This window comes from Cuculus canorus, chromosome 14 (assembly GCF_017976375.1).
Source record: "Cuculus canorus isolate bCucCan1 chromosome 14, bCucCan1.pri, whole genome shotgun sequence".
Lineage (NCBI taxonomy): Eukaryota > Metazoa > Chordata > Aves > Cuculiformes > Cuculidae > Cuculus > Cuculus canorus.
The window spans coordinates 19611100-19636324 of record NC_071414.1 but is presented as its reverse complement, the minus strand read 5'-3'; the positions used below and the strand labels follow the sequence as shown (position 1 = coordinate 19636324).

The 25225-nt window shown below is 52.5% G+C and overlaps 1 protein-coding gene across 6 annotated transcripts in view; it reads right to left on the bottom strand.

The window, feature by feature from the left end:
- The window catches only part of ARHGAP26 (Rho GTPase activating protein 26), a 200940-nt gene that overhangs the window by 102659 nt on the left and 73056 nt on the right, over positions 1 to 25225 (bottom strand). For all 6 annotated transcript variants that reach the window (XR_008452247.1, XR_008452248.1, XM_054079751.1 and 3 more), the window contains 7 exons: positions 23764 to 23865; positions 21123 to 21233; positions 20289 to 20393; positions 19301 to 19430; positions 18861 to 18961; positions 16363 to 16457; positions 6691 to 6769 (listed from right to left, as the gene is read on the bottom strand). Coding sequence is in view for 4 of the 6 variants with exons in the window: in XM_054079751.1 (XP_053935726.1) it covers positions 6691 to 6769; positions 16363 to 16457; positions 18861 to 18961; positions 19301 to 19430; positions 20289 to 20393; positions 21123 to 21233; positions 23764 to 23865 (723 nt within the window). In the remaining 2 variants the exon portion in view is untranslated. The remainder of the gene's footprint in view (positions 1 to 6690; positions 6770 to 16362; positions 16458 to 18860; positions 18962 to 19300; positions 19431 to 20288; positions 20394 to 21122; positions 21234 to 23763; positions 23866 to 25225) is intronic.

Here is a 25225-nt window from a genome sequence, read left to right as displayed (position 1 = left end):
CTGCCAGAGCCCAGCCCAGCTCCACACAGGGCCTGCCGGGAACAGCAAACCCCAGGTGGGACAGGAGGGAGACCAGAAATCAGACGATTAAAATGTGTGGAGTTCCGAAGGACAGAGTTTCTTCTGAGGCTGCAGCTAAGAAGGAAAAAGCCAGGGTCATGGACCACAGCAGGACAGTAGATCACTGCTTAAAATTAAATGCAGGCACCAATAAAGGGGGAAATAAAGAAAGAGACTAGTTTTGCAACTGATTGTACAGTGAGCCATTTACTTTAATTTTTAATTTAGAGTGGAAAAAACCACTCTAATAGTCTACTCAAATTGGCAGAGAAGTTTGTCCTACTAACACGGAGCTGTTCCCACACTTCTTGAATTGCCTGCTCTAATAATTCTAAGCAGAGGTGATGTAAGAGCAGAGCAAAAAGAAAAGCGAATGTACTCTCCTTGGCCTTTCATTCCAGCTGAGCGCTTTGTGCCTCCCCGCAGAGGCTGCCAGCACAGCTGGGCAGATGTGGCCAGAGGGTGGGCAGCCAGGCTCACAGCAAAGCCGTGTAATGATATCACTTGACGCAACCACTCTGCAACCTTTCCTGAAGTTGTTTCGCCTGTTCGGGCCCAGACTCACAAGCAAGCCACCACACGCCAGCTCATCTATGCCGCTCCACACACACTGTGCTCAGCACCAGCACACTGCGATTCCAGTCCCATTAACCAATATCCCCAGGGACTCAGATCGCCTCACACCACCACGCTCACCTCCTGGCCTGAACCAAAGCAAAAAGCCCCCCGTGCTGCAGCAGAGCAGGTATCCCACACCGACGTGTGCGGCACATCACCCTGCAGACCCACGCTCAAACCCCCTGCCCTCACTCCGGTGATTTTGCCACGAAGGTAATACGAGAGGAGACTGGTAGCTTCCCAAGCAGAACCAACAACTTCTCCCAAAGGGAGAGCGAAACCCCGCTCGTGTCATGGATCCAACCATCCTCATCTCCACCCAACATCTGTGTCCCATCCGTGCAGCCCAGACCACAATGAAGAGAGCCATGGCAAAGCTGGCTTCAGCAGAGAATACACTAAAGAAATGATGAGGCATTCACGCACAAGAGACGAACACCAGAGACGAGCCACCGCTCTGCTCCTGGACGACCCTGATGACAGAGCTAGAAGAAAGAGAAGAGAACACAAACTTGCCGAGAAGTTTAGCACTTTCAGGTATGTAAAAGCAGCCCAGAGGGCTCTCTTCCCTTTTTAAGATGAGCTAGAATGCTTCTGTCAGTACATTTCTCTTTATGACCCAAAGAGCTGCTTAAGCAAAGGACATGAATCTGTCAGCCTGAAGCAGCAGTGACTCCAGCTGGGTAAGCATCAACCACTGCAGCAGGATTTGCTGGAACCATAATTAAAGGCCTGAAGTCAAGGCTTAGGACTGGCTTAAGTGCTTTAGAAACAAAATAAAAGCTTATAAACTCAACAAAAAGTCACTACTATTACAGGCTTAAAATAGGTTAACAAAACGTGAGAGGGAGAAGACAGGAACAGTGTTAAGAGCACATGATGCAAAAACCACCATGCAACACGACAGACTAGCGCTCAGTCAAAAGCTGAGCATCATCTTCCACCACCCTGTCCCCTAAAAGAACCTTTCTGGCAGAAATCTTGAACTATGGTACACTAAGCCAAGCAGGAGTTCCACCGGGGCAGGTTTTGCTGCCGGGTGGGCAGTGGGCTCGCCGTGGTGGCCATACCTTCGCCCAGGCAGTGGTGCCGCTCTGGCAGTGCCAATGCTCCCGGGCGGTGCGAGAGCACGGGCGAGACTGACACGCCAGTTCCTGGGAAGGTCACTGGGTTGTCTGGGTCAGGAAGAGGATTAGAGGCAAAGAGAAAAAGCAAACAACAGAAACATCAAGATTGAGAAGGGACAGAGGGAGAGAAGATTGTTCTGTTCAGTAAAGAGAGACAGGGAGATGGAGAAGCAGCAACTGGAATGGGTCAGGTGGTGGAAAACGGAACAGAAAGAAAGACTTCGCCAGACAGGACAAAGGCCATGAAAAAGCTGCAGGATAAAACACATGCAAATAACCATCTTCCTCTGAAAGGCTCACAGACACACGGCTGTGGGACTGAGTGGTGAAACTACCAGCATGGGGCAGGCTGCTAGGAAGGATACTGGAAAGACAGACCTGGACCGAGCACCAGGAGAGCAAACGCCACGATCGCTCTGACATCTCGCCCACGGGCAAAGATGCAAAGGGAAAACAGTCCAAGGCCACCATCTGTGGCCAAAACTGCGCTGGGGGAAGGCTCTCCTAATAATTCTCTGTTCTCAGTGACTCCAGTTCTCAGTCACCACCCTCAGAGGAAAGCACTGCTGACTTTATTGCTAACGCGAGGGGCTGCTCCCTGCACCCTGAGCACAAATCGCTGGCCCCGTCTCCATCAAAAAGGGGTTTCAAGCTCTGCTGGAAACACTCTGCTGCAGAGGTAATGATTGCAGTACCAAAACCAGTGGAGAAGAAGAAAGTGACCCCTGAGGAGTTGGAGCTGAAATGAATTAGAACAATAAAGCAGATTTGCGGGTTCCAGGGTGTCCTGGTGCAACACGAATGTTGGGAAAGCACACGGCTGGTGCCCATCCATCCCCCCGCGGCAGTGTGGGTGCTGGGACTCGGGTCCTTCAAGTTAATTTATTTTTTGAATGAGCCAAAATGACAGGAATGCCGAGGTTGAAAGCCCTGGATTGAGTTCAAAAGACATCATTTCCACTGGGAAATTAATCTCTCACCATTTGGTATAATTAGACAAGGAAAATGAAAAACAATTTCAGAAAGAATTCCCAGAAGCAATATCCAGGGAGGAGGCGGGAGGCAGGGGTGCTGCATGTTGGACAGGAATGCAAGGCTGAGCTGTGTTGTTACGCTGGGGTTTGCTACAAAAACACACCACGAGGCTTCCCGAGGAGCAACGCAGAGTGACCTCCAGCCCCGGCACACGGCTCGCAGCCAGGAGTGCGGCCAAGGGAACGGGACCAGGGTGGGAGCTCCAGAGGTGTCTCCTGGCACACTGCACTGCAAGGTGGCGTCCCATTGCCATCGGGCTCCATGCTGCATGGCTGGAGCTGCCGAAGAGAGGAACCGCTGGAGACCATGAGGGTGGAAACATCACATCAAAAGGTCCGGCTATTTCCCTCCTGCTCCTCCCCTAAACCAACACCATGGGCTGGCTCTGAGGAGGGTGAAGTCCCCACCATGGCACAGACCCTGCTCTCCACCGCAGGAACCCTGACAAGGCCCCCAAGACACCCCAGCCCCAAACCAGAGTGACACGGGATGGTGGCAGCTCCATGGCACACCTGGAGGCCATAGAGAGGGGAAGGACCCCGAGGGGTGGAGAGGGAGGGAGAAGCCGAGGGAACTCACACTTTTTGAAGGTCTGTGCTCACCTCCTCTATTTAAACCGTGATTAAACCCTGCCTGCCTCCAGAATTATAAGTTCCTCCTTCTGGGACAGCAGCAGAGGTCAGACAGAGGATCAGAAGAGGGAAGGGAAGCAGCTCCAGTTTTGGGCTGTGCCAGGTTTGGGGGACCAAACTGGGAAGTGAGCTCTCTCAGTCACTGCAGCACAAACCAGGGCACAAGTGCAATGAGCGGGCTGGTCTCAGCTTGCCACCTAGTGGAGAATGGCCACGGGGGCTCCCCACAGAGCCCCACTCCATTTTGTGCTGCCCTTCGCTCTGAGGGTGGGGTGGCACTGGAACAGGTGGCTCAGAGAAGCCATGGCTGCCCCATCCCTGGAGGCGTTCAAGGCCAGGTTGGATGGGCCTTGGGCAGCCTGATCCAGTGGGATGTCCCTGCCCACACATGGGGGTTGGAACTGGATGACCTTTAAGGTCCCTTCCAACCCAAACTATTCTATGGTTCTCTCTAACCCCGCAGCCTTCCACAGCTGTCGTTATGAGCCAGCACAGCTCCTCTCGTGACTCAGGATCCAGCAAAGCTTCAGAATCGCTCTGGCCTTCACCGTATACATTCACAAATGGCATCATAAGGAGAGAAACCATAGGAAATTCATCCCAAGTATCCAAACAAAACCCAACACAACTGCTCCATTACAGAGTTAGCATTTTCTCCTATTTCCAGCCTCTGTAATATAGAAGGAAAACTCAAAGTCAACACCGGGTTTGTAGCCAAATGACAAGTGGTAAGAGTTAACAGCCTGATGATAGCTATCTGGAGACTGCCTTGACTGTAACATATATAATAAATCTCTGCAAGTTGTGACAAATGTCTTGGCTAACAGAGCCCACATTCTATGTTTAGACCTTACTAAAATGTAATACAAGATTTGGTTTTACTTTTTCAATTATAATTAAGAAACAAACTCCAGTCCACTTTAATCCCCCCACAGCCTGAATTTGCACATGGAATTACTGTCCCCGCTGTGCCAATCTTTCCCACACACAATGTCCAAATCAAAGAAACCAGGCATTCTTTCCAGTAGGGTTTCTTTGGTTACAGAAATACAGTCAAAGCATAAAATGGATATTTCTAGGAGTCCAAAGAATCATAGAATCACCAGGTTGGAAAAGACCTTTGAGATCATCAAGTCCAAACATACCTGTCCACTACTTAATCACATCCCTAAGCACTTCATCTACCTGTCTTTTAAGTACCTCTAGGGACAGTGACTCTAGCACCTCCTGAGCAGCCTCTGCCAGTGCCTGAGAACCCTTTTGGTGAAGAAGTTTTTCCTAATGTCCAATCTGAACTTCCCCTGGTGCAGCTTGAGGACATTCCCTCTCGTCCTATCACCTATCACCTGGAGAAGAGCCCAGCATCCACCTCCCCACAGCCTTTCAGGCAGTTGTAGACAGTGATGGGGTTTTCCCTCAGCCTCCTCTTATCCAGGCTAAACACCTCCAGGTTCCTGAGCCACTCCTAATAGGAATTGTTCTCCAGTTCCCTCCCTGGCTTCACTGCTTTTCTAACAAAGGTTACACCCTTGTCTCTTGCTCAAGGAAATCTCTGCAGAGTAGGTAACATCCCACACCCTGGCGTCGCAAGATAAGAACCCAAAAAGAGCAGACCGACAACTCCACTACTGACGAACTGAGGAGGACAACTGAGGACAAGGAGCTACCTCAGCTCTAGAAACACACACCATCTTTGTCAGTAAAATGCCTTTGGGATCCATTTCCATACAGCCTACATTCCCATGGTTCCCCCACCACAGCTGGAAGGCCAGGTCTGAATGCTACTAACATTTCAGTGCCATGAGGTGTTGCATTAACACACAGCAACAACGCCTGATGTGCCGGATGAGCAGGGTACCCGAAGCCGATGGGTGCGATAGGGAGGAACAGAAACACCCAGGCGGCAGCAGGAAGAGCTGTGTGTCTTTGGAGGAGTTCACATAACCAGATTCCGAAACCGGATAATCCAGGCAGCCCGGCACTGGGTCCTTCACAGCACCTTTTGCATACACCAAGCGTGCAGAGTCTCTGGCTGCACTCCTGCACGCTGGGCCTGACAGCCTGGCTCTGCTGTTGTGCCACATCCCAGTAACACCAGCAGGTCACGATGCAGCTCGATGACCGGATTCACGCAGCACCTGTTGCAGGTGACCAGATTCACATCCTTGCCACAGCAGTGCCCCAGGGAGGCAAGAGGCTGGGTGGTGGAAGGGGGACAAGGCTTGATTCCAACAAGGAGCAAGAACACACATTTTGCTCCTGAAGAAACTGAAAATCATAAAATCATGGAATGGCTTGGGTTGGAAGGGACCTCAAAGCCCACCCAGTTCCACCCCTGCTCCCCGTCCGGGCTCTGCTGTGACTGCCAGAGCCTGACTCAAGCCTGGACACCTCCTCCAAAAATGGATGGGCTCTGCCATACCAGCCCTGGCTACTCTTGCTGTCTGCAGAGTTTCTCTTCATATCCTCCTATGCTTTTGGCCACCCCAAGGCACAGAGGCCCACAGTTTGGCCTTGGTCTGTGCATGGAGGCTGCTCGGAGCTGCTGCGCCGAAACTGGGCAGGTCTGCGTCGCCGGTGCACAGCACTGCTCTGAGGAAACCCAGTCAGGACCAGGCAGAGCTCTCCCAGCTTAGCAGTAAAGTTTGCGTAAGCATTAAAAAATACAAAACTCAACAGTTCTGACTTTTCTGAAAACCACCATAATCTCTTGCCGAGGTGAGGGGGCCCGTGCAGCTTTCGCATGGCAGGAGCAAACCCGGCAGCGAGGCGGCTGTCGCTGAGTATAGGGAACAGGGACTGCGCTCCTCCGCTCACACGAAATCTGCAGTTCTCAACAAGACCCAGAAAGAGTTGCCAGATAAGTTACAGGACTTAAAAAGCCCCAGAAATCTACAGCGTATTTTCTTCCACTGCCCTTTTTTGCCACGTTTTCCTTTCAGCACAGCAGTGTGTTTGTGCTGGCCAAGGCTACCCTCCTCCTCTCCACCGCACCTTCAAGCAATCCAAGCACAGGAGATACAGTATTACCTCAAATATTTAACCAAGGGATTAAACTATTCTCTTGGCAGAAGGCACGAGCTGCCCCACGGATACAGCTCTCGCACCGGCTGGCAGGCGCTGCGTGACAGCCTGCTTCACAGTGAACAATCTGCCCTGGGCTATGAAAAGCTCTCCACAATTTTCTCTCATGCTTTGTCACTAATATTTCTGCTCACCGGTTCCCGGCCGTCCATCGCCTCCATCCACAGCCTGCGGTCCTCTTCCGAAAGTGCCTGCATGGTGATCACGCCAGGCCTGCAGAGATAAAGGGGACACCGTAAATAAACTGCAGGATGGAAAACAAAGATGACAAAGATAAGTTCTCCATGAGAGAGAGACAGAAAGAAGAAAATCTTCTTCCTAGCCCAGCCCCAGCAGCACAGGGCTGAGCCTACCCTGTCCTCTCCAGGGATGTCCCTGAAGGTCCTAACCAGGACCAGCACACAGGCAGATGATATGGCCAACAATTGACACATCTTTTCAGAGGTTTCAGTATAAGAGAGCTGGATGCCAAATTCTTCCCTGGCTTTCAGCCAGACAACTAACCTGCAGTTGGGCTAAGCACAGCAGGAGAGGGGAAGGAAGGCAACCGAGGAAGCAGGAAAGCCATACATCCCAGTCCACCAGGTCCCAGCACCACCCCAAGTTCGTGGCAGAGGACCTTTTGCTGTATGAAGAATTTAATTCCAACACGCTCATGGCAGCGAGGCCACTTCCCTGACCATGTCATACCCTGATGCTCTATGCAGTAACAGCAGCAATGCCCCCCTGGGCTGCGTGCCCCCAGCCCCAAGGTGCTCGCTCCTGCACCGGCTGGTCCTGCCCAGCCCTGCCAGCCCCTCGCCATCACACACAGCAGCCTGTGAGCTGGAACTCCAGCCTCTACGAAAATAACTCTGTGTTTGCTTACTTATTTTAATGAGGGTGAAAGAACAGGCCCAAATGCCTGCAAACAAAGCCTGGGGAGTCAGGGGACGACACTAGCCCAGCCTCTGCCTGAGGACCAAAGCCACCTCCACCAGTCCTAAGTCCACTGCTGGACTGCCCTTTCCATACTAGGAGTTAAATCGTAATTGTCTAGCTCTGATAAGCACAATGGCCCAGGTCAGGATGGATTTAACGTGGTGGAGAGAATCTGCACAACTTCAAGTGTGGCTGTGCATTTGCACTAGAGAAGAACACGCCACACAGGGTGGAAGCCAAAGCTATACTCCCGCCGGTCACGTTGACAATTTACTGCCTCTCACTTGGCTGCAAGCTCTCAGGCTTTCCGCCTGCAGCATCCCGGTCCCCCCAATAGCCGTACGTTCACAAAGCGTCTCACCAGCCCCACGCCTCCTCAGCCTCACACCTGCGTGTCCAGGGCTCCGAAGGGCTGGTCAAGTCCTGCCCCGCTCCCAGCAAACCCCGCGGCGGGGCCGGGCTGCCCGCGCTGCACCCAGGGGAGCAGCGAGAGGCCCCGCTGTGGGCGAGGTGGCTGAGATCTATTCTGTTTGTTTGGTCTGGTCATTCCGCTTCGTCACAGGCTATTTTCAGACACACGAGCAGAGCGCGGCAGCTATTGCTGCCGGAGGAGAGCGGGCCGAGCCCTGGCAATGGGGGAGATGCAGGCACGGCCAGAGCGCTGTGCAGCTCCGGTGGTTATTGGTGCTCTCTGCAGCAATGCTTGTGGGGTTTCATTCATTGGAATCCCACAGCAGAGAACCTCTGACATGGCTCTTCCCAGCACAGCAAAGCACAGCAGCTTCAGAAAGACAGCAGAGAGCCAGGATCCCCGGGCTGCTGTGGCACAAGGAGGGAAAGAGAGATTTAACGTCGGGAGCTGCCAAGCAGCTACAGACCATGTACATCAGAGCACGTAGGCTCTTTTCTGTACTAAATCCTCAAGAACTGATAAGGCCTGGGAAGAGGGGTGATTTCTAACTTGCACTTCGCATCAGCCATTCATCAGGAGACCATGAGCTGCAAGAACATTCTGCAGAAGTCTTTTGATCCTTGACAAGTGCTGATCCTCTGTTAGAAAAGAAAACTCGAACAGGGGCTCTCATAACGGTGGGTTTGGCCCATCTTTTGTTGCTTCTGTGGTAGGTATGGGCACGGAACAAATGATTAACCCTTCTCCCCAACTCTACTCCCCGACCAACGAACCCCCGAGCTGGCTTTTGGCACACACACGGCAGCTCTGCACTGTTTTGTCAGCGGAAGCCATGCATTCAGGCTTGCAACAAGCCTGGGTCCCAGTAAACCAGACATAATGTGTTTGATCTCTGCTAATCCCATTGGTGAGTCAGGCAGTACTCACCAGCTTAGTGGTTTGGAAGTTTACTCGTCTCAAAGGCAAGAGGAAAACACTTAACCATTGCCCCATTTGAGAATGAAAACGTTCAACATCCAGTGCCAATTTCTTTCAACACACTGAACAAAGCTCCTTGTGCACAGACAAAGTGATTCAGGAGTCCCTGGTAGCTGAGGAGCTGCAGTGGCACTGGCTACAGGCTGACAGCAAATCGATCGCCAAGGGCAGGAGAAGGCTTTTCTTTGGGCAACCCTCAGCTGCACCCCTTTCAGCGGAGGCTTACGTCTGAGTTTGGGGCAAGCTGTGGCTGAAGGCAGAAAGCCCTGGAAGGGCTCTAGCTCAACTAGGGAGCCATGGGAAAAATAAATATGGGGATTTCTGTCTCTACAGCAGAGTCGTTAAAACAAACCCCTTTAAATCGTTCATCTGCGTTAAACTCCACAGCGGACTCCCAGCCAAGCGGCGAGGTCCTAAGGAAACAACGCTGGTATCTGGCACGCCAGGTTCCCTCAGGCACAGGGCAAAAAGGTGATAAGGTTAAAGTGTTTACTCTGCCTTTGAGCAGATAACACCTCTCCAGACTTCACTTCAAAGTGAAACTTATTCAACAGCATGAGGGGAAGGGCTGTGAAACTGAATTAAAACCCTATTTACATTGCAAATAGCTCAGCATTTCCAACCACAGGATTCATTTGCCAAGGCATCCATCGCACCACGTTCCTGAGCAGAACAGTCTCCCTGGTTGTGATCCCTTTAAAAGGTGCCCCACACATTGCACCTCATTCATGACTGATTTGGATGATGCCCACGGGCTACCACGTGCCTAATAGTCAGGTAGGATGGCTGGCGCTGAACAGCATCCTACAAACGCCTTCACCATGGAGCCGTGTCTGACTCGCTGGCTGCGGCCAGCCTCATCTCCATGGGGTTTCCTTGAAGATCAACCACTTCCAAAAGTGTGCTCATTAGATTACAGATATCTCTATTCTTCAGTGTAGAGCCTGAGACAGGGAAGGTCCTACTCTGCCTTCCTTTCCCAAGAGATAAACACAAGGTGTCTGTCTCTGGGCCCTCACCTTGCACACACGATCCTGACCTCTGGCGCTTAGCTAGGTTCTGCTGCTGGGCAGCCCCTGTCCCCTCCCGCAGCCCAACGCGGCACAACAGACCCTCCTTGGCGCAGCCTGCTCTGCCCCAGCGGGTCTGCCCAGCCGAGACTGCCGCAGCAGGACACCCTCCTGGGTCTGACATCCAAGAAACACAAACACAAACTGCTGTAGCAAACGAGAGGAAAGGACTTGCTGGTTCACTATGAGATGCTGCATCACACATTTCACCCTCCAGGCACCAAACTCCTTTGTCTTCTTCTGGGATGAAAGCGGGGAAAGAGACATTCTGCGATCAGCAGGAACCTGTTTCTACATTGAGTGGATGCGGACGCTTGAGATCAGAGTAGAACACGTCAAACGCTTTGCAAGAAAGTATATTTTCAATATACTGCAATCTAAAAACTACAGAGATTTTTCCACACCAGACCACACAGGAAATTTGAATTTTCTCAGTATCTCAGCTTTTGTGAAAAACAGCCTGTTTTTAAGGAGTTATGACTAAGCAGGCAGAGAAAATTAGAACGTCCAATAGCTTCTCCTTCTACCAGAAAAACAAACAAATAATGAAAGCAATAGGAACAGATAAGAACGTTCAACTCCTGTAGCAGCTTATCACACCGAGACGATCTAAACTGTTGAATGAAAAACCTAAGGGCAGAGCAATAACAGGGTTTCGAGGAGTGAGGTTGAGCACATGGAGAAGTTTTCAGTCCTGGTTGGAGCAGAGCAGCATCCCCACAGGCTGCTGGGACCTTTCCCTGGAGGGGTTCGAAAGGCATATAAACCTGGCACTTCAGGACATGATTTGGTAGGCACCGTGGGGTTGGGCTGATGGTTGGACTGGATGAGCTTAGAGGTCTCTTCCAACCATAATTTCATGATCCCATGCTTCTATGACCTCAGACAGGACCTCATGATCACAGGGCACTGGCCCAGGCACCAGCAGTTAAACGTAGCCCCAGAATGAAAACGAGAAAAGATGTCAATAAGTTGTTCCTGAATTCAGGAAGTCTCGCTTGTCCATATAAAGTGTAAAGCACCAGCAGTACCACCACAGCCAGCACGTGCTGCAGGGCAGGGGCCTCCATGGGTCTCTGTGGCCGCCAAGGGAGGAAGGAAGGCGCTTCATTTGCTCGCTGCCAGCCTGCCCGTGAAAACCTCACAAATTGCTTTGTTGAAAAGGTCACTGGAAAGGCAACACCAGCAGAGGAACAAGTACAGGTTGTATTGCACGTGCTGTCCAAGGCACCGGTGAGAGTGGCAGAGTAGTGCAGGGAAAGGATGAGGGGGAATCGTTTGAAGCTGCAAGAGGGGACATTTGGATGAGATCTTATGAAGAAACATTCTCCTGTGAGTGTGGGGAGGCCCTGGCCCAGGTTGCTCAGAGAAGTCCTGGTTGCCCCATCCCTGGAGGTGTTCAAGGCCAGGTTGGATGGGGTTTTGAGTTTTTGATCCAGTGGGAGGTGCCCCTGCCCATGGCAGGGGGTGAAACTGGATGGGCTTTGAGATCCTTTCCAACCCAAACCATTCCGTGATTCCATGAGAGCCGCCAGCCAGCCCTGGGGAACACCAGCAGAGGTGGGGTGGCCACCAGCCCCCTGGCACAACCAGCCCTGGCCCTGGGAGGAGGGCAGCATGCCCCGCTGCAGTCAGGATAGCACTCAAAGAAACATAGAGCTCTGCAAAGCACATGCCCTGAGTGAGGCCAACAGCCCCCACACCGAACACCATCTGGTCAGGGAAGCACCCAGGCCAGTGCATCGCAACCCACCCGCCCTGATGCCAACCATCGCGCAGCCCGAGCGAGCGCGGTGCCAGCCCCCTCAGGGGCACACAGGCAGCAGCCTCGGGGAAGGGCACTGTGTGCAGGATTTACTGCCTTTATAAACGACTACGAGACCAAAACCCCACGCTCTGAATACCTCCTGTTCCCAGAAAAGCCAGTTGGTATTAGAAGCACTTCACTTCACTCCTGGCGCAGAGTAATGACCAACATCACCCTAAATTACAAAGCCAGTCAGCCAAATGAGACGCTTCTCCTCCTCAGGCCCATTTGGTACGACACCGCCTGTCATCCCTGTTCGCCTTGTTTACAAAACTGATTTAACGCACAGAGACTACAAGTAAGTTTCGTTAGAAAGAAAAGCATTAACAGTAAAACCCAGTATCTGTCACACAGGGAGTGTATTCCAATCAGACACTACAACACCGTTCTGGGGCTAATTTTGCTGCAATAAAGTACTAAAATACTCTCAGCTTCCCATAGCTACAGCTCTTGGCACGTGCAGCGTCAGGGGTTTCTCAGACCTGGCAAACACCGGTACTACAGCGTTCCAGTCCTCATTGAGAACTCCAGCATCTCTCTATCAGAAAACAGGAAAAGGAGGCATCATTGTAACATCAGATTAGACCCAAAATTTTCAGCTCAGTAGCACTGAATCATCTGTCCAGGAAAAAAAAAAAATCAGATTTTCCCCCCACACCTAACAAGCAAAAAGCTTCTCCAGGTGTTGCTCGGAAAGCTCCGAGCCTGCGCCCCACGTCGCACACACCCCACTTTCCCAAAATGCAACGCTGACAACGGGCCCATTTCTGCACCGAGGAACATAAGCCGGGAAGAACCAGCCGAGGCTGCCACCTCCAGGCTGTACGGCAGAGCTGGAGCCCGAGCCGCGCGTCTGCGTTGGCACCACAGCACGGGGACTGTGCAGCATCCCACCACGCTGTGGCCAGGGCCTGAAGAGCCACACAGAATTTATGGTGGTGGGAGATCAAAATACTTGAGTATTAAGTGAAATTTCCTTGTATACTTAAACATGTGTGCGGCTGTGCGCACAGGGGTTGATATATCAGCAAGCGGTAATTACTACAGGTAAACGGTAATTACTACAGGTTTTATACGGCCAGCTTCAGCAGCAAACAGAGGGATAACCTGGCAGCATTGCTTCCTCCTCCTACCTGGTAGTAAGACAGACACAGCTTGTCAGGCCATAATAAAACACAGTGGTAACTACGCCAGTCAATGCAGAGAACACAACAGATGATTTCTAGGAGAGTGTTGGAAGGAAGGGGCCTTCCTGTTGCCCTCCCTCGGCACCAGTGCACACTGGTAACTTCCCGAATGGCTCAGAGCCCCGGCTACCTGCGCCCATCACAGAGCCCCACGTGGGATGCTGGCATGCAGGCACCTCTGCAAGGTTATCTCAGTGTCATCTGTTGCAGCAGTAAGAGCCATTTTGGACTCAAATCACAGAATGGTTTGGATTGGACAGATCTCAAAGCCCATCCAGTCCCATCCCTGCCATGGGCAGGGACACCTCCCACTGGATCAGGGGCTCCGAGCCCCATCCAACCTGGCCTGGAACCCCTCCAGGGATGGGGCAGCCCCCACTGCTCTGGGCAGCCTGGGCCAGGGCCTCCCCACCTGAACAGCAAAACATTTCTTCCAAGATTTCAATCCATGATGGATCATCTGTCCCGCACCGCTGGCATCAATGGCCTCGGCACGCTGCGGTCTCGGGTTTCAGCCCGTGGATCCCTGCCGTGTGGCACTACTCGGGAGGAGCCCGCAGCAGCAGACAGCCCAGCAAAGCTGACCGAACCCCAGCGGGATGTGGATCTGGAAAAATACAGAGGGGAGGCACCAACTGAAACCTGCCAACACCCACCGCAAAAGCACAGCCCCTCGCTCCTGCTGAGGGAGGCACACACACAGCCCAGGGCATTCTCTCTCCACACGCGCTTCTGAACGAACAGTCCAAGGTAACTGTCTGCAGGAAGCAAGCGACACGTACAGAAAAGTCTCCCTGCTCTCTTAATCTATCTGCTTCCAAGTTAACCTTTTGGAAGGCAGCTTCAAACTGGAGGAGATGCAGACTCTGGTGGCATTATTCACCCTTAGCTCCAAACACCATGGATGCACGTGCTTTGCTCCGTATCAGTGTTCTCCTGGGCTGGCTTAGTGGCAGGTGACTGTGTGCACCTATCAGTTACAGGATACTTGACTCTTGCTGGACATTGCTCACAAGTCTGATTTTCATTTAGAAGTGGCATGCAGTAAAGCAAGGGGGAAAACTGCTGTTAAGTCAAAACACATCCCATATGTGAGACAGAGAAGCATCTTGGGGATGTTTGTGCTAATCACATCCAGACTTCCTGCATGGTGCTGAAGAATAAGACATCAAGTTTGTGACTTTCCTACTAGCAGAGAAAAAAAAACACAAAACAAAAAGCCCTAGCTCAAGACAAAAAGCACACTGCACAAATCAGCCTTCTCCGTTCCACGAGAATAGACGCAGACACCGCCCCAGCCAGCCTCCGGTCAAAGATATCCCATTGTCTGCGGGCAGCAGACTTGGACGGAGCGCATGGGCTGAGGGTTTTGTCTGTGCCTAAGCCAGAGCTGATCTCCAACACGAAAAGGGAAGCAATGCTGCCGAAGGCATTACCTTGCCACTGCCCAAGCCCGGCTGCCCTCCGAGCGGTGGGCACAGGTCTCCCTCTCCATGGTGCCCAGCTGAGCCCCAGCACCTCCAGCTGCAACTAGAACCCCAGCTCAAGGAGCTCCAGGACAGCACACCCCCAGGGCCACTTGGCAAAGCTGGGCCAGGCTCCCTCACCCTGCCAAGCCCCGATAATCCCCTGCTGGCAAGGAAACCATTCCTCGATACACACCACTTTTTAAAACAGGCCAAACCTCGAGTGCCAGGTGAGGTGAAGGTGATCTCCAGCAACCCCTGGCCATTAGCAGCATCACCTGAAGCCCTGAGGGTGCCCACATCTCCCAGCATGACTGTCCTGAGGAGAGGGACACAGGGTATGCACATCACACTCTTTTGGCCGTGGCAAAACCTATTGCCCCCTCTTCCTTTTAGCTTAACTATTTTGGAAATAACCTTTAGTTTAGACAACTAATGACAAATTCTAATAACAAAAATATGCAGAGTTGTCTGTATATTGGGGGAAAACCAGCCTTTTAGTTCATGTTTTCTGCTTTCGCTATCCTCTTTTGTAGAGGCAACCTCTTGCAGCAGGGATGTGAAGGTGCAATGAACATTTCTCAGGTTTCCCTGCCTTTGCCACTCCCCTGCCATTATGTCTATTTACCAGGCACCTTTCTGGAGCAGCTCTTGAACCCACGCCTGGCAGGCTCCAGACATCAAGGGAAGGTTCAGCTGCCTCTGAGCATGCTGCAGGAGAAAACGATTGTGGTGGCTGGCTTACCCTTCTCCCAGTTTTATTTTGATTTTCACATTAAAAAAACATCCTCGGGGCAAAGGAAAAAAATCCCCACATCAGCAGAAATCCTGCAGCTTTTTGGAGGAAAGCACAGCTACAGAGAGCCCGGGGTTATCTTAACCCTCATCCAACACAAAGCTTCATCACCCCCACCCCTCCCTGCCCCGGGCTGGCAGAGAGAAGGGCTGGCACTGAAACTGCGGAAGCACAAGCTGGGGGAGGAAAAAGTACCGCGGGGTATTCCAGTGTTACTCAACACTTTGGGTTTTGATGACCTTGGGTTTTCCCAAGACCTCCTGGGCATTCCCACAGTGGGCACTGGGGAGGAGGACAGCTGGAACACGAACAGGCACACAACTGGGGGGCACAGGCGTTTTGTGACTTTGTAGTGAGCTTTTGTAAACCATGTAGACTTCCTGCAGCGAGGAAGATCGGAGGCAGTGACTAATACCTCTTGGAACAGCACCCACAGCCTGGTTTTCCTATTTACATATGTAAGCAATGCGTGATGCTAATTAGATAGATGCTCTCATTCCTGGGCGCTGTAGACTGAATCAACACGTACAGCTGGTTCAGATGCGACACGATGCATCGCATCAGAAAGCGTTTTACTCCCTCAGAGCGAATGTAAAGCACCCAGAGGTGCAAGCCAGCCTTCCATTATAGAGTCATAGAATGGTTTGAGTCAGAAGGGACCTTAAAGATCATCCAATTCCACACCCCCTGCCATGGGGATTATCGTCTATCCACAGCAGACCAGCAACCAGCCATCCTCCAGCACAAAAGCTGCAGCTATTCCAACACGTACCTGTTGCTGGAAAGAGGCACCATATCCCTGCCAAAACACCCACAGAGCACCTTTTCCGCACTTGCAACCATTTACCTTACGCGGCCAGAGACTGCAGAAGTGCTGAAACACCATTAAAGTTAGAGAGTTGAGTAAACTCAGCACCTTGTAAACCAAAGCCCTGACTCAATACACTGAGAGCACCTGGCACCAGGGAGAAGTGTTTCCATGTGCTAACACCTTCCAATCACAGAGGGAATGACTAAAGGAGAAGAGAAACCTGAAACTGGACGAGAACTACCCAGGGAAGCCACACAGGGCTGAGTGTCACCTTTCCCTGCGCAGCCTCCGGCGTGTGCACCCTTCCACCGACCCAGGCTGAGGCTACGCCAGGGCTGCGGCGCCCCTTGGCACTCACCGATCAACAGCTTCCACATCAAAGCAAAACCGCTTCTCAATCGAGTCAGTTTTCCGCCGTGTACAAGATTTGAGGATAACAGCTTCGTCTTCTCCCTGAGAAAAGACAAAATCACAGATAAAGCTGAGAACAACCAACCAACCGCGTGCCTGTCTCCTGCACCCACTGCGCTTCCAATGAACACGTGCAAACCTGGGGGAATTTGGCAAAAATCCGCCTGCTAGAAATACCTATTCATATAGCCGACATGCAGACTTATCTTTTCACCCTTGCAACCATGTTTTAGTCCAGAATCTTTCATGAGGAGCCTTCCTTCGGAACGCATGTGATTAAATTAGTACACTAAGCATCACGCAAGCCATGCTCCAGGCAGGCAGGGAGTGTTAGACCACAACTTTTGGGCAAAGTCAGCTTTATTTTCCATCACTGAACAATGCATCATAGACACAGCTGACAATTTTCACTCCAGGCTGCATTTTTGGCAGCATTTTGCACACGAGAACTCTTAATGGGAGCAAACGTGTCTTAAAATGTTTATTATACAACAAAGTAACAAAACCATTCTTCCATCCAGGCATCTGCATCCAAGTAGCACTGGATTAGGACAGATCAAGCGGGTCCAGCAGGATCTGCGTGCACTGCTGTCCTCTGCTGGAGGAAATCCCTGCTCGGTCCCTGCCAGCACCAGCATTTCTCCTGCTATTTTCAAACCCAGCTGATGACTCAATAGAAAATGAATCCTAAACGAGTTCCTGGAGATGGCCACTTTCCTGTGCTGTTCTTGATGACCCCTTGGTTGACCACCCTGTTCCTTGATATCACTGTTTTTTCCAGGAAATGCATTTAGGGACCCAGAACAGATCCAGGAAGATGGACCCGAGAGAGCTTTTCCTTCCCAGGGATCAGCAGAGCCTACCTGATCCGCTCCCCTGCAGCCAGGCCCAAGGCTGCTCCCAAGCTGCCAAACTCTCTATTTGGCATTCAGAGAATGCTCCCACTTCAAGCCCACAAATATCCGGCTGCAGCCACAGCCTGAGGGGTGTTCAGGAGGGGCTAATAACACACGCAGTGTCCTCTGTGACCCACGAGCGAGGGGCCTCCTCCTGCAGCATCACCATCGCCTGTCGCTTGGTGCCTGCTCCAGCCGGACCCCAGGATGCCCCGCGCTGCAGCCAGGAGCCGCCGGGCTGCTCCGAGCTCTCACACTCGTGCCAGTCAGCTGCAACAGAGCCACCCCAGCGCAGGCAGAGTTTGATGCCAGGCTGTGAGCCCGAGGCGAGCAGCCACATGGGAGCAAGGCTCCTGCCCTGCCGGCAGCGCCCGCACCCCAGGGCACTGGGGGAAGCTTCGAAGCGAGAAAAGACCACATGAAACATAGTGCAGGAGCTGATGATGACAGGGCTGGGATATTTTAATGCCGAGTTATAATGAAGATGGTCCGAGGCAAGAGGAAATTAATTTAAAAGCTGCCCTCCCCACAGCTGGCTCCCTTTGCCAGCAAGGAGCTGCGCGCCAGCCCGTCCAGCTGCCAGAGGCGCTCCCCTGGAAGGGAATGTTTGCAAACCGCCTCAGCTGGGACCACTCTGGGGGAGTCCATTGTTTCCACTGTTTAGAGGAGCAAAGCCAGTCCCGGCTACAGCCAGGCTTAGGCTGCCCCGGGAGCAGCAGGGCTCTGCTCCCCTGCTCCTCCACAGCCCCTCAGGGGCAAGGGGGGCTCTGCATTCTCCTGTGGCTCTAAAGCAAAACAACTTAATGGGTCAAGTCATCAGCACTGAGGAAAGAGAAAAGTAATGAACAAGTTTGCTTTCCGAGGCTGGGGAGCAGGAGCATGGAACAACACCCCTGGAGCTCCAGCGGGGTGGGTGTGCATAGAACGGCACCCCTGGAGCTCTGGCAGGGTGGGTGCAGGTGGCAGGGCTCTGCTCCCAGCCCCAGCACCCCCTCCAGCTGCAGGAACAGCCACAGCCTCGCAGGGCACGGTGCGGATGCACAACCACCATGTGCCCAGCACTGCCAGGAACAGCACAAGTGGAACCAAAGAGGCAACCACGCATGCTTCAGCTTTTAAAGGTGTTTCCTTTCACAAACAGAAATAAGTAAGGAAAGGACAGAACTAAAAGCAAGAGGGAAAAGTCTCAGTCTCAGCTCAAGAAGCAGCTGCTGCAAACTTGTCCTTGCAAGTTGTGTGCAGACCTCAGCTTTGGAATACAGAGCTGGAGTATGAAACGGGGACTCTACCCACTTGGGAAACCAGCTCTGCTCTCGGCACAGCTGACAGCTTCCGAAGATCTGTGGGGCTGTCTGTTTTTATTTCAAAAAAGGAGCTGAGTTAATTCCCTGTGTGGCACCCGCTCAGCTTGGAATGAAGGTGACCCACACTGGTGCCACTTTGCTAAAAATGATTCTGTTTGAGCACGAGGAGAGCGCGCTGCTGGCACCTCCGCAGTGCTCCTCAGCAGAGGCCCCAGGATGCAGTCTTGCTGCCTACCAGCACTTACCCCTTTCCCCCCAGACTTCTGGTCAAAAGGCACCATCGTAATCCGCTTTGAATCCCTCTGGTACATGCAGTAATGCTTCACCCAGGACGTCCCAAAGTGACCTGCAAAGCAAAGGCAGTTTTGATTCCCACAACCAGCACAGTCTCAGCGACCCCCATTAACAACCTGTTCTGTTTAGCAATCATTTGCCACGACAGATTTCTGATTTTATGCATTGGTATTCTCAGGGGAGAGACTTTTATCAGGCACCGCAGCGATTCTGCCTCCCAGGGAGAACCTGGCTCCCATATTCCCACCTTACTATCCCACCCACGAGGCCCATCCCTCTCTTCCACAGATTCTACAAGCCTTAGTCCTAATGATTCCCTCCTAAACCACCATCCCCAGGTGCCCACTCGCCCCACTACCCTGACCAGCAGCTCCACCACCCCGACACCTACGTTTCTCCTGCACGTACAAATAACCCTCCATCGTGTAAGGGCTGATGTTTTTGTGCTCATGAGGATTCTCCTTCATCTTCTTCATCAAAGATTCAACCTCTGACCTCGTTCCTTCAAAACGATTTCTTGTCTGCAAATTAAAACCAGGAATGCCTTCTCCAACACCCACCCATGGCTCCTCTGCAGCGAGAAGGAACGGTGCAGGGGTGGGAGCCCGTGGGTCACCACAGCCCAGCCACAAGACAGGTTTTCTTCCTGGGCCTGGATTTAAACTAAATCAAAACTATTACAATTCGACAAGTTGTTGGGATTCCAAGTTTCGTGAAAAAGTCGTTTCAAAAGACTGAAATCAGTCTGCATCCTTGGGAGAAAAAGAGCAAGTTTACAAGAAGAGAGGACAGCAAAGCTGCGCTGCCAACACGCCAGAGCCCTGAACACGTCTAATGCACAGGCACCGCGTGCACCGGCCAGGGGCAGAGCTGGCAGAAGGGCTCTGCTCCACAGCCTGGAGACGGGGTGGCAAAAAGTGCTTCCCAGCATGAACAGCACTTTGGAACACTTGTAAAACGGTTTGAAACACTCAATAAATCACAGGGCACACAACACTGCCTGCGCTGGCCGACTCCTGGGGTCTCCTGTGGCTGGTTTGCTGCAGGGAAGGAACTGCCCCACAGGCTGGGCATGTGATGTCGTGCAATTTACTAAAGAGAATTGGAAGGGGGAAGATTGAGATTGGACATTAAGAAGAAATTCTTCATGCTGAGGGTGGGGAGGCCCTGGCCCAGGTTGCCCAGAGCAGCAGTGGCTGCCCCATCCCTGGAGGGGTTCAAGGCCAGGTTGGATGGGGCTCGGAGCCCCTGAGCCATTGCGGAGTGGGACTGGATGGGCTTTGAAGTCCTTTCCAACACAAACGATTCCAGGATTCTACGAAAAGTGCCAGTGAGCTCTGCAAGACAGGCACGGGGACAGTGGCACGTGGCACACTTACGTTCTGGATGCTGATTGTCAGCTCTGTCTTGAAATCACTGAAGTCCTTTGCAAGCTCATAGCCGTGGTGGTAGAAGGTGAAGAGCCCCTGCAGAAAGGCCAGCAGCTGCGTTGGGGCAAAACGAATCAAGACAGTGTCAGCAGAGACCCACAGCCCTTTTTAGAGCAACCGCTGCCCATCCCTAGCAAGATGCCCTATTCCTCATTCCACTTTCAAAACCTTCTCTGAACAGATCCTAAAGCCAAGTCTGTGCTTGCTTCCCCCAAAGCCAAGGCAATCCCTGGCCCCAGGAGCCCCCACCACCTCCGGCCGCGCTCCCGACACCACCCAAGCACCAGAGCCACTAATAGCAGGGCCGGGAGGTGTCAGGCAAAGCAGGCAGTGCGCTGCCATTCTATCCCAACTCAGAGTTCCTCTTCTCTCGGCAAAAATTACCTTTGCGCAGAGCTGGGGAGGTCTGGCACTTTTTAAAGGACTTGGCACCTGAGCAAAGGTAGATCTTAGAAAACATATTTTTCCTACTTCTGTCACTCCTGCACTCCTTTTCCTGTGACCATTTTTTAATAGGGCTTTTTTCCCCCCCATCCAAGTCTAGAAGAATGAAGCTTTTTCAATAAAATATGAAACATTTCCAGAGTGCACGTGGCCACAGAGCTAATGGTTCTGCACTCACGCAGGTGCTTTCTCCTCTCTAATGCCCCTCCAAGAGAGGGGCTACGAGGTGAGGCTGGAACCCGCAGACACTCCACCGTGGCCCCGCTCCCCATCAACCCCCGCTTCTCCATGCAAGTCCCCATTTTTTTGCAGGCTGAGGCACCCTGAGCGCTCACTTACAGGTTCCACAAACTCAAACATCTTCCTCTCCTGGACCTCTTGCACCTTGAAGACATACTCCAGGGAGACCTCGTAGAAATGCTGCCGAACCAGGTCCACCTGACTGTCTGCCTGCAAGCACCGGGGAGATTAAGGAGAAAATCCAACATTAGTGCTGATCGGGAGCGCTTGGCCTTGGAACTAGAGGACATCTGGGTCTAACAGGAATGTGTCCGTGCAGAACAAATTCAGCTTCAGACCCCAGTCCAAGGCTGGACAGATGGCACGGCAATTAAATATAAACCCGACTCACATGAATAGGTTCTTTCTTCAGCTAAAAAAAATGGTTTTGATGACTCATGTTCTCACCTCCCTGACAGCTGTGCAGAAAAGCATGCATTAGAAGCAAGACAAATGAGAAGTCACTGCATTCTTGACAATAAAAGGCAATTCTCCATTTTCTGGAAAGCACCATGATGGGAGACAGCCTGGAGCCCCCCTCCCTCGCCTCTCCAGTAAGGGTGTCCCCTTGGTGGATCAGCAGACAGCAAATCCCCTCTGCTTTGAAGCTAAAGTGAGCAAAACTAGGGATAAGCCCTGATCCCAGTGCCAGCCTTGGCATGCAAGCAGAACAGAGCTGCTGCCCCGAAAGTGGGGAGAGGGACACGGCATCACCAGGCTGCCATCCCTGGCACACACTGCAGCTACGCTTGCAAGTGAGACCTCGCGCAGAGCAAGCCAGGGGTCACCAAGGTCCGCAGTGCCCACGAGGAGGTCGGTCTGGGTTAACCCCATCCCTCTGACCTCATTGCCAGTAAATGCAGCTGGTCAGAGCTTTGCCCCCAGCACAAACCACCATCATTGCTCAACAGGAGGCAAATTCCTCTGTCCCGGCTGAGGACCACGGCATGCCCTTGCCCTCACCAACATGGCCCTCGCTGTGCCTGGGGCAGAGCCAGAACCTCCAGAGAGCAGGGTGTGCGGTACCGTACATCTCATCAGGGCTGGACAAATGGCTGCTTCCATGCTCTACAAAGCTCAGCTGGCAGATGCCCGCTCGTGTTCGAACAGCAGCTCACTCCTGATCGTGTGCAACACAGCCATGAAACAGCCCATGTTGCCCATGACCCGTCACCAGCCCTCGTGCTGCATGCCCACGGCGCGCAGGCTGGAGGGTTCAGCAAACCAAGCTTCGAAAAGCAGAAAATATGATGCAAGCCAATAACTTCTTGCCAGGAGTTGAGCAGCAGACTAGGCTCTATGCGCTATTTAATTGGTCAACAGCCAAAGCAGCAGAAAATTCCCATGATTTCCTCCTCTCCCCGCCTCACCACAGCAGTCGCACATCTGGCCGCTATCACCCTCCAGATGCAGACAGCAAGAGGAGGTTGGGAAATAGAAAACACCAAATCTCCTGGGCACAAATGCTCGGCTCTTAGGACATCAGAGCATTTAGCCACAGCCACGTTCCATGTCCAACACGCTGAACGGCTCTTGCAAGGGCAGCAGCCACCAAAACCAGTGTAGGCTTTCTAGAGCTCCAGGGGAAAAAGGGCCCGACACCCGAGCTTGGGAGCAGGCACAGTTGGCTCCAGCCTGCTCCTGCCTCCACAGCCCGAGCTCGGCGTGGAAGATGCCAGCAGATGGCACCAGCAGCCACAACACCCATTGCAGCATCACCCAACGCATCCCATGCACAGCCACTGCCTGCACATCGCACGCTGCATCCCACCACGCTGCTGCTCTGGGCTCCCGGGATGCCCCGTAGGGCCATACTAGCCAGGGCATGGGATCATACCCCTAAAAGTCACTGCTGCAACCTGACAGCCACAAGTGGCTCCCTCCCTCCCCAGAATGAAATCCCCACACCCCTGTGTCTCACAACTGTATTTCAAACACAAATTGAGGTTTAAAGGGTTCTGTAAAAGCCATGAGTGTGGGACTCTCCATCTTTTGGGACGTATGGGTGCTTCCACACGGTAAGTATTTACAGACCCAGAGCACCCATGCAGGGACAAAGCTGGCTTGTAGGCAGTCTTACCGCTCTTCAACCACAGTTTGGTGAAAGAAGATTATTTGTGTTACAGATGTATCTACTCTCAAGTCCCGACCTCTGCCGGGCCCTGTAACACCACCTGAGCTATCACAGTGCAGAAGCCACCACCAGTGCCTTCCAGTTCCCCCAGGGCCGGCTCAGCAACACACCAGTATCGCACCCAAAAGCAAAGATGTGCAGGAACCAACCCAGCTCTGAGGCAGGGAAGGGAATTCCAAACTACGAAGAAGTGATTGAAAATTCAGTGTACTCATCCAGTAAGAGCATTTGGCACAGCAGCTAACGATGTCCTGAGTCAGTAAGAGGCTCCCAAAGCTGTTTAAAAGCACTAAGCCTGATCACGCCTTCCATGAAGCCCAAAGCCAGTCCAGCCACTTCCAGAGAAGGGAACTACAGACATCTGTGATTTGTGCTGGCACCAGGGAAGCCTTGCAGCAGAACCAGTTCCTTTCTGTTATACTCTCTAATTATAAACTCTCTTTCCTTTTTTGATCGCTATCCATTTTGAGATCTCTCTGACTATACAGTCAGGAAAACTGATGCTACAAGTTCTGTAAAGCTCACCACAGTTACTGCTGGACATGGAAAACCAAAGGATGCTCTCACCTCCTGAAGCTGGGATTCTTTCTTCTTAGAAGACAAGTTTAAGTGCTTTTCTAGAACGCCACAGTACTTCTCCGTCTCCTTGTCATACTTCTTTTTGGCATCCTACAAAATAGAACAAAAAGGATGATGCTGAACACAACAGCGTCAGGGCAGACGTGAGGATCCACAGCATCCCTATGGTATCGTGCAGGACCACGAGTCCTGGGCAGGAGCTCCCCTCCTTCTGCACAGCGCAAGACAGGACCAAGGCCAAGGGGCACCAGCTGGAAGCGGGTGAAGCTGCTTTTATCACTGACCACTGGGCAGCGACAGGAAAGCAGCTTACACTGCTGGAGTCCAAGACCTGGGGGAGCCTCTCCTCTACTCCCAGAGGCAAAGGCTCAGCAAAACATCCAGATCCAGAGCCAGCCCAAAGACAACACAGAGAGGAAAGTGCTTGCTAACCAGAACATAGGCACAATTTCACAGCCCACCCTTTGCCGCCCCTCGCAATGGCTTATCCTGCCTCACTCAGGACAATGACACAGTAATTTGGCTGTTTGTGTCAGGAGTGTTCTCCTCCAGGCTGCACCATCCCTGGAGGGGTTCCAGGCCAGGTTGGGTGGGGCTTGGAGCCCCTGATCCAGTGGGAGGTGTCCCTGCCACGGGTGGAACTGGATTGGCTTTGAGGTCCCTTCCAAGCCAAACCATTCTATGATTCTATGTCAACCTTAACTTTTCTTCTGCGCCTCTCATCCCAGCCTCACCGCCCCACCAGCACAAAATCCACTGCTGACAGCCACTAATAACCGGCTCCTCTCGAAGGACCCCCGTTCTGTGGTTTGGGTTTTTAGCTGCGTGAACCAGGACACTGCTGCCATGCAAACACGGCCCTGCCGGGCTGGCATGTGCTTCTTGCAGGCAGCAGCACGCTGTTATAACAACAGGAGAGCTGCAGACAGTGGTTTCAATTTCAGAACAAAGGCAGGAAAGAAAGGTGGGGGGCTGGCTGTCTCAGAGCCACCCTCAGCCTCACCAGTTCCTCCCCGAGCTGGCCTGTCCTGCCAGAAGCAGTGCCAACTCCCAGAGACACAGCAGGAGCTGGGATCACAGACCAGGGGTCTCAGGCGTTGGGGAACCTCTCTGAGAAAATGCTAATTCTTGGAGTAAGAAAAAAGTTCACTTCAATGGGTATGTGATTTTTGGCCCTCACATGTTGCCTGGCTGTGGGTGACCTTAGAATCTTGAGTTATTTTCCTGTCTCCATCCCACAGCAGCATGCAGCCACTGCCTCTGACACAAACAGCGCCTCTGCCCAGCCCTGCAGCCACAGCTGCTGCTCTGCCGACGAGCAGGGGCTCCCAGAGGAATCACGGAATCAAGGAATGGTTTGGCTTGGCATCCCTTACCTCGAAGCCCACCCAGCTCCACCCCTTTGCTATGGGCAGGGACACCTCCCACTGGGTCAGGTTGCTCAAAGCCC